Below are 13,050 nucleotides of genomic sequence, written 5' to 3'. Positions count from 1 at the left end.
TGCTTTTTGAGATAGTGATTTAGATGCATATCATATTTTTTACTGAGTTAAGTATTGTATGTAATTAGTTTTGCTACAACAAGTGTATGGGACATTGGAAAAAAAGTTGAATTTCCCCATGGGGATGAATAAAGTATTTATCTATCTATCTATCTATCTATCTATCTATCTATCTATCTATCTATCTATCTATCTATCTATCTATCTATCTATCTAATGCAACTAAACCAGGAGATTGCTGTAAAAAATGCTATGTACAAGGATCGGTGGGCAATCAGCGACTAGCTCACTGACTGTCTCAGCTTTGATTTGCAAATTAAAGTTTAATACTTCTTGAAGAATCTTCTGCGTCTCCTGGTCGTTTGTGGGGCACGAGAAACCACGACACTGGCAGTCAGTCAGTAAAGGCCTCATTTATTCCCACTTTTGCCTCCTAACTGTCACTGTCAGGCAAGATTTCCCATTTAGAAAACTATGCTGACTCTGGCGTATTTTATCATGTGCCTCCAAGTGCCCTTAGACCTCATCCTTAACAGTTGACTCCAACATCTTCCCATCCACAGAGGTCAGGCTAACTGGCCTATAGTTTCCTTTCTTCTGTCTCCCTCATTGCTTGACAAGTGGAATGACATTTGCAATTTTCAGTTCTCCAGAGCCAATCCAGAATGTAGTGATTCTTGTTAAGGTGATTAATAATGCCTCCATAATCTCTTCAGCCACCTCTTTGAAAACCCTGGTGTGTAGTCCATCTGGTCCAGGTGACTCATCTACCTTCAGACCTTTCAGCTTCCCAAACACATTCCTTTTAGTAAAGGCAATGGCACTCACTTCTACCCACCGACCCTCTCAAATTTCTGGTACACTGCTAGTCTTCCACAGTGAAAATGGACACAAAATACTTACTAAGCTTGACTGCCATTTCTTTGTCCTCAATTTCTACTCTCCAGTATCATTTTCCAGTAGTCTGATATCCACCTTTGCTTCTCTCTTTACATATCTGAGAACAAATTTTGATATCCTCTTTTTTTTTGCTTTGCCTTCATATTTCATCTTTTCTCTCTTTATGGCTGTTTAGCTGCCTTCTGTTGACTTTTAAAAGCTTCCCAATACTTTAACTTCCCACTAATTTTTGTTATATTATGTGCCGTCTTTTGTTTTTATGCTGTCTGTGACTTCCCTTGTCAGCCATGGTTGTTTTATCCTGCCTTTAGAATACTTATTCATCTTTGGGATATATCTATCCTGTGCCTTCTGAATTGACCCCAGAAGCTCCAGTCATTGTTGTTCTGCCATCATCCCTGCTAGTTACCTCTTCCAATCAACTTTAGCCAGCTCTTCTCTCATACCTCTATAACTTCCTTTACTCCATTGTAATACTGATACATCTGATTTTAGCTGCTTCTTCTTAAACCGCAGAGTGAATTCTATCATATTATCATCACACTCCTAAGGTTCCCTTTACCTTAAGCTCTCTAGTCAAATCTGGTTCATTACTCAACACCCAATCCAGAATTTCCTTTCTTTCTAGTAGGTTCAACCACAAGCTGCTCAATAAAAACATCTCGTAGGCATTCTATAAATTCCTTTTCTTGGGATCCAGCATCAACCTGATTTTCCTAATCTACCTACGTATTGAAATCCCCTAATGACGATCATAACATTGGTCTTTTTACGTGCCTTTACTGTCTCCCATTGTAATTTGCATCCCTCATCCTGGCCACTGTTTGGTGGCTTGCATATAACTCCCATTAGGGTTCTTTTACCCCTTGCAATTCCTTAACTCCACCCATAAAGATGCTACAACTTCTGATCCTATCTCACCTCTTCCTTAGAATTTGATTTAATTTTTTACCAACAGAGCCACCTTACCACTCCCCGCCCCCCCCCCCCCCCCCCCGCACCCAGCTACACACCTTTCAATACAATGCCTATCCTTGGATGTTAAGCTCCCAACTATGATCTTCTTTCAGCCACAATTCAATGATGCCCACAATCAATCTCCAACTGTGCTACAAGATCATCTACCTCATTCAGTATATTGCGTCATTCAGGTATAACACCTTCAATCTTGTATTCCTCACTCTTTTCAATTTTACACTTCGGCTCATCACAGCGACTGCAATTTTGTCCTATCACCTACCCGTCCTTCCTCACAGTATCACTACACATCGCTCTATTTGTATACCAACTGCCCTATCCTCAGCCCTATCACTCTGGTACCCATCCCCTTGCCAAATTACTTTAACCCTCCCCAGCAGCTCTAGCAAACTTGCCCACAGGTTCTGATTCATCAAAGCAAGCCCCAAGTCAGGGCTCATCAGAACCCTTGTGAACAGGTCTGCTAACACTGTGGTGGAAGATGCTGCTAATTTGTTAATGGCATTATGTAGGATTAGAAAAGAAAAACAACATGTGCAACAGGTTCAGAGAGACAACAATAAACATAAGAGGTTGTGTGGTATTGCGCAGAGATTGAGAAAGAATTTGATATAGATATAAGGTATTCCAATTCATGACTTTTACTTTCGAGATTTAATTTAAAGGAAATCAAAATGCCTGCAACAAAATGCTGCAGTCATTTCAAAGATCTGTTGAAGGTTTTGTTCATTGCTAGCACTTACCCTTCTGCAAATTGACTGTTTCTTCATTGCGCTTATTGAATTGAATCCTCAAGCTTGTCGTCGAGCATTCTGTGAGAAACGCCATTGAGGTCACTAACGGAGCCTATTGGATATTTCAGCTGTTTGGTTGTTCTATCTCTTCATTGGTATTCTGCCCTTAATGTACTAGTTCCAAGTTCCATGCTGCAATTGTGTGTTCTTGATAGACTGAGCATTTTTCTTCTGCCACTGGCTATTGGTCTGCTTCCAGCATAGTACCACAATTTAATTTATTGCACTGACATTCATGGTAAGTGTTAAGCACGGTTCACTTTCAGCACATTATTCGAAGTTAGCACTGTTTGCGTTTCAGTGACAATCATACTCGATCTTACGTCATGCAAACAAACATTTATTTTAAGAATTTTAACAACACAGCTTCATTGCAGCAAAGAATTTAAAACATTGAGGAATATTTTACAGTAGGCCTTAATCACTTAAAACATTTTACCATTTGTTTAAACTGCCTCTTACACATCTCGATGAAGAGATATTTTCAAGACAGCCCCACAGACTGTATCCTGAACGCTGCCACTTCCCATAGCTGTCCCTTGCCCAGAAATCTGTGCTGCAACTCCACTTGTGATCTTGTTTGGTGCATCATATGCCTCAGTGAGCAGGGTTGTGATCATTAAATGGCATATTATTCTAATCCATAGAGGACATTCAATATTTGGGTATGTGTTGAAGCTTGGAGAAGTTTATGAATCTTTTTCACTCAGAACACTTTTGAGAACTTCTCATGTAGAGGATAAGTAGATTTATCATTGGTTCTTTGAGGATAAGTGATAAAAATTACCACTTCTTATCCAGAAGCTCTATAAAAACTTTATTGTCCTACGAACATTACAGCACTGTACAGGCGCTTTGGCCCACAAGGCTGCCGACTTTTTAACCTGTTCTAAGATCAATCTAACCCTTCCCTCCAACATAGCGCTCAAGTTTTCCGTCATCCATGTGTCAATCTAAGAGTGTCTTAAATGTCACTAATGTTCCTGTTTCTACCACCACTCCTGCAAATGTGTTCCACCTACTTCCACTCTCTGTGCGAAAAACTTACCTCTGACATCACCCCTATATTTTTATCCAATCATCTTAAAATTATACATCTTCGTATTTCCGTGAAAATTTAGAAGATATGTATTTAATGAAATTACCTTTGATTTTCTGAAAATCCTAGATTTATTTCAATGTTTCCCTATACTGTGTACGATATTATTTATTTATTTAGTGATACAGAGTGGAATAGGCCCTTCGAGTCACACCGTCAGCAACCCACCAATTTAATCCTAGCCTAATCACAGGGCAATTTACAATGACCAATTAACCTACTAACTACTTCCGGTAAGATGGCGATTGCTTAGCTGTTCCGAACTTTTGTTCCGTTACTGTCGCTACCTTTGCACTAAATGTCTCCATTTTATAAAGCTTAGTTAGGAATTATTTCGGTATCTCTTACTTGCCTGTGAATATATCTAACCTACAATGTCTAGCAAGAGTTCTAAATCCGGGAGAAAAGAAACTACGACCTCGTCGGACGTGACGATGGAGGCGCTTGAAAATCTCCGAGATGAAATCTTAAAGGAAATTAAAACCGCTTTCAAACAGTTAGAAGAGAAACTGGATCGGATCAACGATAAAGTGGACAAACATGCTGAACACTTATCTCGCATCGATTCGACTTCTGAAGCTTTAGAAAGTCGGGTTCGATACTTGGAGACTCTCTGTTCCAGCTTAGAGGAAAAATCTAATAAACTTCTTTCCAAAATGGTGGATCTCGAAAATCGCAGCAGACGCTGCAATATCAGAATTCTGGGATTACCAGAGGCAACTGAGAAGGGGTCAACCGTGAAGTTTTTCGCTGAGTTTCTCTGTGAGATATTTGGGAAGGATCTGCTTCTGAAGCCGCCCGAGCTCGAACGGGCACACAGAGTTAACGTCCCCCCTGGAATTCTGGGCTCCCGCCCGCGACCAGTAATCTTGTGTTTCCATCAATACCAGGTAAAACACAGTCTGATTGTGGAGGCACGTGGCAGAGGCTCTTTTTCTTTCCAGGATACAACCATTCGCTTTGTGGAAGATTTTGCACCCCAGACCTTAAAGATGCGTGCTGAGTATAAAGGCGTAATGAAAGTGCTTTTTGATTGTGGTTTCAAACCTTCCTTTCGTAATCTTGCTGACCTAAGAATCAAGTTTAATACCGGGGAATTCAAGTGGTTCAAATCAGCGAGGGAAGCTGAAGCATTTGTGGCAAGTCTTCCGGCTATTCAGTCATCTTCGGAATCTGATCGGACCTCCTAAAATGGTGGATAAGTACTCCTCATAGTAAAATTACTTTCTCTGGACTCGGAATTCACTTGAATCACTCAGACATTATTCACTGAAACTCTAAAGGCTGTTGACAATCTCTTCCGGGATTTGGTGTGTGTGTAATCTATTTTTACCTCTGTATAACTTTACCTACAGAGTTCTACAACTAATTCTAACATGTTTTGGAGGTTTGAAGTCTTTAGTGAAGGCCTCCCTGTTTGTTGGTTCACAGTTCAACTGCTGATTTATTTTTCCTCTGTTTTAAATATTTATTTATTTTATCTTTTTCTTTTCTTCACCCCCCTTTTTTTTCCATTCTCTGAATTTTTTTTCTCCCTTCTCGGTAAACGGTTGATAAATACCCGTCTTGAATTTATAATTTTCCCCTTCCTCTTTTTTTCTATTTCCTTCTTACCTTTTTTCTCCCCTTCTCTTACTTTATTCTTCTATAATATTTCGCGGGTAGGTTAGTTTTGGTTTTCTTCCGATTTTCTCTGTATTAAGTTGTATATCTCGGCAGAAGGTGTTCTAATCTGTAGTTATGTTTTCTAGTGCATAAACTAGTTACTGTTTGTTATAGCATTTATATGGAACTGCTGTCAATGACACAGATCTGGAAGTTGTATTTGGGTTAATTTTTTTGGTAGAGCTAGCTACTTGTTTTGGTAGCCGTCTAGTTTTGGGTTGTGTGGGTGGGGTGGATTTTCCAGTTCCAACATTTCTTTATTGTTTAGGACATGTTTATATTTTGACCTTACGAATCTATGTTTACATCTCTGCTCCCAGACTGCTATTGTACCGCTTGATTTTTTATATGCCTGCTGCCTTTTATGCATTAGTAATTGATAATGGCTAGTGCACTTAAATTTGTGAGCTGGAATGTAAAGGGACTGAACCACCCTGTTAAAAGGAGGAAGGTATTCTCACATATTAAACAACTCAAAGCTGACATTGCTTTCCTCCAAGAAACTCATATTCGTTGTTTTGATAACTCCCGGCTTCTGTCCAAGTGGGCGGGTCAGCATTTTCATTCATCCTTTGCCGCTAAAGCTAGGGGAGTCTCCATTCTTATTAACTCAAATATTCCTTTTGAACTCCATAATAAAATATCTGATACAAATGGCCATTTTATTATTGTTTCTGGTAAACTATATAACACTAAAGTTGCACTAGCAAACCTGTATGCCCCCAACTTTGATGATGTTAACTTTTTTGAACGGTTTTTTTCCTCACTACCAGACTTAAACTCATACTCTCTTATATTGGGTGGTGACTTTAACTGTTGGTTGGATCCTAAACTGGACCGATCGTCCTCTGTTACCAGACCACCTACTAAATCTGCCTTAGCTATTTAGTCGTTTCTCTCTAATTTTGGTATCTCTGATATATGGCGTTTCCTCCATCCTACGGAGAGAGATTATTCCTTTTTCTCACATGTTCACCATACCTTCACTAGAATTGACTATTTCCTACTCGATAACCAACTTATCCCATTTGCCCACACTTGTGACTATCAGAGTATACTGATTTCTGACCATGCCCCAATTACCCTCTCTCTGAACTTTCCTGGTCTCCCTCAGAGGAACAAACACTGGCGGTTCGATTCAACTTTATTATCAGATGATGATTTCGTAAAATTTATTAAAGACCAGATAATCTTCTACTTTAACACTAATACATCACCTGAAGTGCCATCCCAGATTGTCTGGGATGCCATGAAAGCATATTTGAGGGGTCAAATAATCTCTTACACAGCAAATCTCAATAGAAGATACCGTGCAGATCGAGCAGACCTCATTAACCAGATCAAAGATGTGGATCAATTATATGCCCAAACTAAGAACCCTGAATTATACAAGAAGCGCGTTGAACTCCAAACTAAATTTAACCTTCTGTCCACTCAACCTGTCGAACGCCAACTTCTCGAAAGCAAGAGCCGCTTTTACATTCATGGGGATAAGTCTGGTAAATTCCTAGCCAATCAGCTGAGGTGTTCTAAAGCCAAACAACATATTACAAAGATCCGGAAGGAGAACGGAGACTTTACATCGAATCATTTAGAAATTAATGACGCATTTAAAAATTTTTATTCTCGGCTTTATTCCTCTGAATCCCTGAATGACAATATCTCTGTGGATCAATTTTTACAGAATCTGAATATCCCCTCACTTTCATCTGATTTCAAAGCCAAACTTAATGCGCCTATATCACTAGAAGAAATATCTTCTGCAATTTCTGCACTGTCCTCAGGGAAATCTCCTGGACCTGATGGGTTCCCTGTAGAATTTTATAAATCATTCTCCTCACTTCTTTCTCCTCAGTTACTTTCAGTATTATCTGACTCATTTAACTATGGCAAATTGCCACCCTCTTTCAATGAGGCATCTATTATTCTTCTTTTAAAAAAGGGCAAAGACCCAACAGAGTGTTCCTCATACAGGCCGATCTCTCTGCTCAATGTTGATGTAAAGATCTTAGCTAAAGTGTTGGCTCATAGATTAGAAACCGTTATTCCCTCCATTATCTCTGATGACCAAACAGGCTTTATTAAAAACCATCTCCCTTTTTTTAACATTCGGCGTCTATTTAATATTTTATACTCAGTTCCAACTGGGACTCCTGAATGTGTTATCTCCCTTGATGTGGAGAAAGCATTTGATCGTATAGAGTGGAACTACCTTTTTGCAGTCTTAGAAAAATTTGACCTCGGCCAAAGTTTCATCTCTTGGATCCAATTGCTGTACCTGTGTCCTACTGCTTCTGTTCTAACTAACTTTCAGAAATCCCAAGTATTCAATCTCAAACGTGGCACCCGTCAGGGATGCCCCTTAAGTCCCTTTCTCTTTGATTTGGCTATAGAACCTCTGGCGATAGCATCTCGAAAATGTCCTGAACTGACCGGGATTTGGAGAGGGGGTGTTGAGCATAAAGTCTCTCTCTATGCTGATGACTTACTACTCTTTCTCTCATATCCGTCTACATCCTTACCTCTAATGTTTTCACTTCTTGACCAGTTTAGCCAGATCTCTGGCTATAAACTCAACTTACATAAGAGTGAACTTTTCCCAATTAATAAAGAAGCACAAGAACTAATATTTCGTGATCTCCCTTTTAAAGTAGTCCATAATCAATTTACTTATCTTGGAATTACAGTCACAAGGAAGTTTAAAGATCTCTTTCGTGAAAACTTTGTCAATCTTTCATATGCTACAAAACAGAATCTGGTACAATGGTCACCTCTATCTATGTCCTTGGTAGGTCGTATCAATGTTGTCAAAATGTATGTTCTCCCCAAATTTTTATACTTATTTCAATCTATCCCAATTTTTATTCCTAAATCTTTTTTTGATTCATTAGACTCTATTATTTTGTCATATCTGTGGCAGAATAAGCGCTCTAGAATTAATAAAATCCACCTCCAAAAATCTAAAAAAGAGGGTGGCATGGCTTTACCTAACTTTCGCTTATATTACTGGGCAGCTAATATACGTTGTGCTGCCTTCTGGTCTTTCTTCCACGGTCAACCTGAGTGCCCTAACTGGGTGGCAATGGAGTTGAGCTCCACTAAAGAATTATCTATATCTGCACTTCTTGGCTCTGCACTCCCTAGCAGTCTGCCCAGATCAATAGCTAATCCTCTGGTTAGACACACTTTGCGTATATGGGCTCAGTTCAGGAAATGCTATGGTTTCCAGTGGTTTTCCATTTCTAGCCCTGTCACACATAATCACCTTTTTTTACCTATCATGTTCGATTCAGCATTCCATGTTTGGTACAGGAAGGGCATTAGACATTTTGAAGATCTCTACATTGATAACCGCTTCGCTTCTTTTCAACAGCTCTCTGTTAAGTTCAACCTGCCTAACGCTCACTTTTTCAGATATCTCCAAATCTGACACTTTACTGCTCCCTTAATTCCTAACTTTCCTGAAATGCCTGCGAAAAATGCTATGGACCTATTTCTCTCCATTAATCCACTAGGTAAAGGTTTAATTTCAATTATCCAAGATAAACTAGCAGCCTTACGACGGGCCCCTATGGATAAAATTAAAATGGCCTGGGAGCAGGATTTAAATATCTCCTTATCTGAGGAGAGCTGGGACTCAGTTCTCAAATCGGTTAACTCAACCTCTCTTTGTGCTCGCCATTGTCTCTTACAGTTTAAGATTGTTCATAGAGCTCATATGTCTAAATCTAAACTATCTCGATTCTACCCTGGCATTAGTCCGCTCTGTGATAAATGCAAGAGGGGCGTGGCCTCTCTCATCCATATGTACTGGTTCTGTCCTAGCTTGGAGAAATTCTGGAAAGATGTCTTCACTACACTATCGGGTATTCTGAATCAGCACCTAGAACCTAACCCCTTAATTGCTCTGTTCGGTTTTTGGGGCGAGACAGATTTATGTCTGGGTCCGACCAAATGCCGAATACTATCCTTTGCCTCTCTCCTGGCGAGACGCTTGATCCTCCTTAGATGGAGAGATGTTGCCCTGCCCACTCATGCGCAATGGCTTAACGACATTATGGCCTGCTTGGACCTCGAAAAAATTCATTATTCAGTTCTCAATTCGGATTTAAAGTTCCATAAGGTCTGGGGGCCTTTTATCGAGTACTTTCATAACCTTCCTCTTGACTAGGGTTTTTTTTCTTTTCAGTCCCTTGCTTTCAGCTCCCTTTGTTTTTTCTGGTAGTAGGCATTATTATCCTCTGTTGCTAAGTGTATTCACAGTCTGGGAGTTTGACTGTCCGGACTTATACTCTCTATATTGTGTGGTGGTTGGTCTGGAATTGTTGTTTTTTTTCTTGTGTTGTGGGGTTTGGGGAGGACACTAAGCTCACTTGTCTTTAATTTAGGTGCTTTTTTGTTAAATTCTCTTCCTTTGTAGCATATTGTTATTGTATGCTTAACCTTGCTCTGTATTAATGCTCCTCACTGGGATTTGGGGTTTTTAATTTTGTAAAATGTTTTGAAAAACTAATAAAAAATTTTTTTTTAAAAAACCTACTAACTGATACATATTTGGACTATGGTAGGTGTGAGAGTTGAAGTAAATTAAGATGTGCGTGGGCTTGGAAGAGGGTTAAAGTCAGTAAACAAATGTGATTTAATTATGTCTGATAAGCAGGAATGCAGAAGCACCTGACAAGATTAACTGCTTGTGGAAAACAGAGCAGATATGCGAAGATTGTAATCATTGAAGTCCTGAGATATGGACTATTGTTTTACAGAAATGTGTAAAAAACAACTCCAAATATGGAATGGGAAAACACTGAATCTAAGACTGTGTACCTCCCGAGTCAGGGAGGGGAGGGGTAAGGAAGAAGGATAAAACCTGCTGCCCTGTAAGGTTCAGGGTTCCCGTCTCTGAAGGCACCCAGCTCTGCAGAACTGTTAATAAACTTTGTTTCCTTGAATTTGTCTTGAAGCCATTATTCGGGAGCGTGGCTCGTTTCTGACAGTAGGAAAGCTGAACATCTGGAGGAATCCCATACATTCTTTGGGGAGGACGTGCAAACTCCTTATAGAGGCTGCTGGGACTGAACTCTGAACTCTGATGCCCTGAGTTGTCCTGACGAAGGGTCTCAGCCCGAAATGTTGACTGCTCGTTTCCACGGATGCTGCCCAACCTGCTGAGTTCCTCCAGCTTGTTGTACGTGTTGCTGTAAAAGTGTTGTTCTAGCTGCTACACTGCTGTGGTGTTACCCTTAGTCATTTTTGTTAATTATTTAAAATAACTTGTTATGGAGTTGAAAAGTTTCATTAAATTCCCCATTTCAGTTTGAATGATATTTTTATGCTTTAATAGGTACGTAAACTTATTTTAATTGCAATCAAAATTTGATTATTCTCTGAAATTTCAGGAAAATCTCTATGCATTTTGATTTGTAAAGTAATGAATAACCCCAAGAGTGTTATGTCCAAATCTCTGAGTGATTACGAGTGAATTCCAAACTATAAAACAATGCTAAGCATGATGTTTGCAGACAAGTTCTTAAACTCTTTATTTGTTGGATCTCATTTAGTTCCAGAAGCTTTTCACTGCTTAACAAGGAACAGAATAATGTGCTGTCACTCTGCTTTATATCCCAAGGGTGTTAACTTTTTCATTTTCCAAATGATGTCCATTTAAAGTTAAACAAATTGGTGATTAATGAATGGAATGTCTTTGACAGCAACATTTCGACTTTGCATATAACTCTACAAGTAAAAATAATAAAATTTATTGCCTCTGATGAAATTAAATCAATTTATTAGTTACACTGCCATAAACATATCTGTGGGACAATTGCAGAGTTATGATTATGACTGTGTGAGTAATAAATTACTCCACAGGTATGTTCTGTCTACAAAAAGCTGTGAACCATCCACCAGGCATGTCAGGAGCAAGATTTAGGACTATCTGAGTGCCTAGATGAGCACCAATCTTAAAAGACTGGGAAGAGATTTTGTAAAAGTGGACTACAAACAGCAAATTGAAGGACCAAGCGAATGGGACATTTCACAACGAGTTTTAAGAAATTATGATAGCATGTTACCCTGATTCCAGATCTCCAGAATGACAAGCTGCTTCAATGGCAAGATAAGGTACAAAGAAAAGCTTTTGTGATATGCAGAGATCTTATAATCTTGTTAATCTTAAAATTGCAGAAAAGCCAAAACTTACATTTTAGGTGTGTAACTAAAAGATAAGCTTGGACAACAAGACAATAAGAACAAAATCCTGTATGCTACAATGAGTGGACAGGATATTTTTCTCATTGTGAACATGTGTTTCACCAGCCTTGCAGTCACATGGACCCGGATTTAGTAAAGTCTTGGTGTTGATTGGGTAAAGTGCAGATTTGTGATTAAGAGACATGGAAAGAGAGAGCTGAGAACTATCTGGGCTTTCTTTCCCTGCCCACTTTATGTTTTGTCCTTTTTGTCTGTTAGATAGTTGTGGGTAGTATTCAGCCACTCATTGTTAATGAACTCTATCTGGTCCTGTGTGAAATGGGAGGAGAAAACAGTCCTGGATCTGTACTGAAATTGTGTGTTATCTCTTCTTTTCAGAGCTTTGTTGTCATTGCTCAGGTCAATGAAATAGCAGTGTTACTCCATTCAGTACAAAATAACATTGTGACAATTCGATTACCGTAGATTTCGCACTACAGAGCGCACCTGATTAAAAGCCGCTGGCTCTAATTTTAGAAATAAAATCAATTTTGTACTTGTACAGGCCGCACCGGATTTTAGGCCGCACCGGATTTTCGGCCGCAGGTGTCCCACGTTGTAATATGAGATATTTACACAGAAAGATATTACACGTGAGGATTTTTTAACTTTTAATTAAATCCATATGGTAACATAAACAAATACATATTGCAAATGCTTTTTTTCGAACCGTGCCTGTAACGCGGCTACTTTTAAATATACGTTGCGTATACTTTTTTACTGAACAACATTCCAATATCTCCTAACGACTGGTAAAAAATATATATACTGCAGCCTACCAGGAAAAGTTATTGATCGCCTTTAACTTAAAAGCAGCGTTCGCTCAGATCTAATGCTGCTCGCGTAATGCGCTCACCCCCGCCTTCCCGTTTATCGCAAACGGCATTTTTCCCACAAGACGTGGCGAAACCGGGTGTGACGTCATAGCATCCCGCGATGTAGTACAGAAAACAAATATAGTTAAAACTCTTCTAACTTTAACTAGAAATTACTAACAAATGAATTACTAAGCGAAAATATTATAAACTAAATAACTGCCATAAAGGCAGCACAATGCTTTTCTTCGAGTGTTTTCCATGTTGATGAGGGTGAGTACAAATGACTGATTTACAATAATTTAATTGTGAAAGTGTGCTTGATTTATCGTACAATTTCATTGGACCTCTGTGAACTACTCATCAATTTTATTGGTCTACTGTTACGAGGCAAAATGTTTTTGGCGGCATGAAAAAAAATCATGCATTAGCCGCACCGTAGTAAAGGCCGCAGTGTTCAAAGCTGTTCAAAATGTGGGAAAAAAGTAGCGGCTTATAATCCGACATCTACGGTACTAAAAACACAATGACTACATTTAAAATAATGTTC

At 39.1% G+C, this 13,050-nt stretch overlaps 1 protein-coding gene across 2 annotated transcripts in view; it reads right to left on the bottom strand.

The window, feature by feature from the left end:
* The window catches only part of LOC140737737 (urea transporter 2-like), a 73,843-nt gene extending 71,125 nt beyond the window's left edge, over positions 1 to 2,718 (bottom strand). Inside the window, exon 1 of one of the 2 annotated variants that reach the window (XM_073064331.1) lies at positions 2,622 to 2,718. In XM_073064331.1, coding sequence (XP_072920432.1) covers positions 2,622 to 2,648 — 27 coding nt within the window. In that variant the 5' untranslated portion in view covers positions 2,649 to 2,718. The remainder of the gene's footprint in view (positions 1 to 2,621) is intronic. The other variant, XM_073064335.1, reaches the window with a different exon arrangement.
* Between the last annotated feature and the right edge of the window lie 10,332 nt (positions 2,719 to 13,050).

This window comes from Hemitrygon akajei, chromosome 13 (genome assembly GCF_048418815.1).
Source record: "Hemitrygon akajei chromosome 13, sHemAka1.3, whole genome shotgun sequence".
NCBI lineage: Eukaryota > Metazoa > Chordata > Chondrichthyes > Myliobatiformes > Dasyatidae > Hemitrygon > Hemitrygon akajei.
Note: the sequence above shows the minus strand (reverse complement) of the source record. Positions and strands in the feature narration are given on the sequence as shown.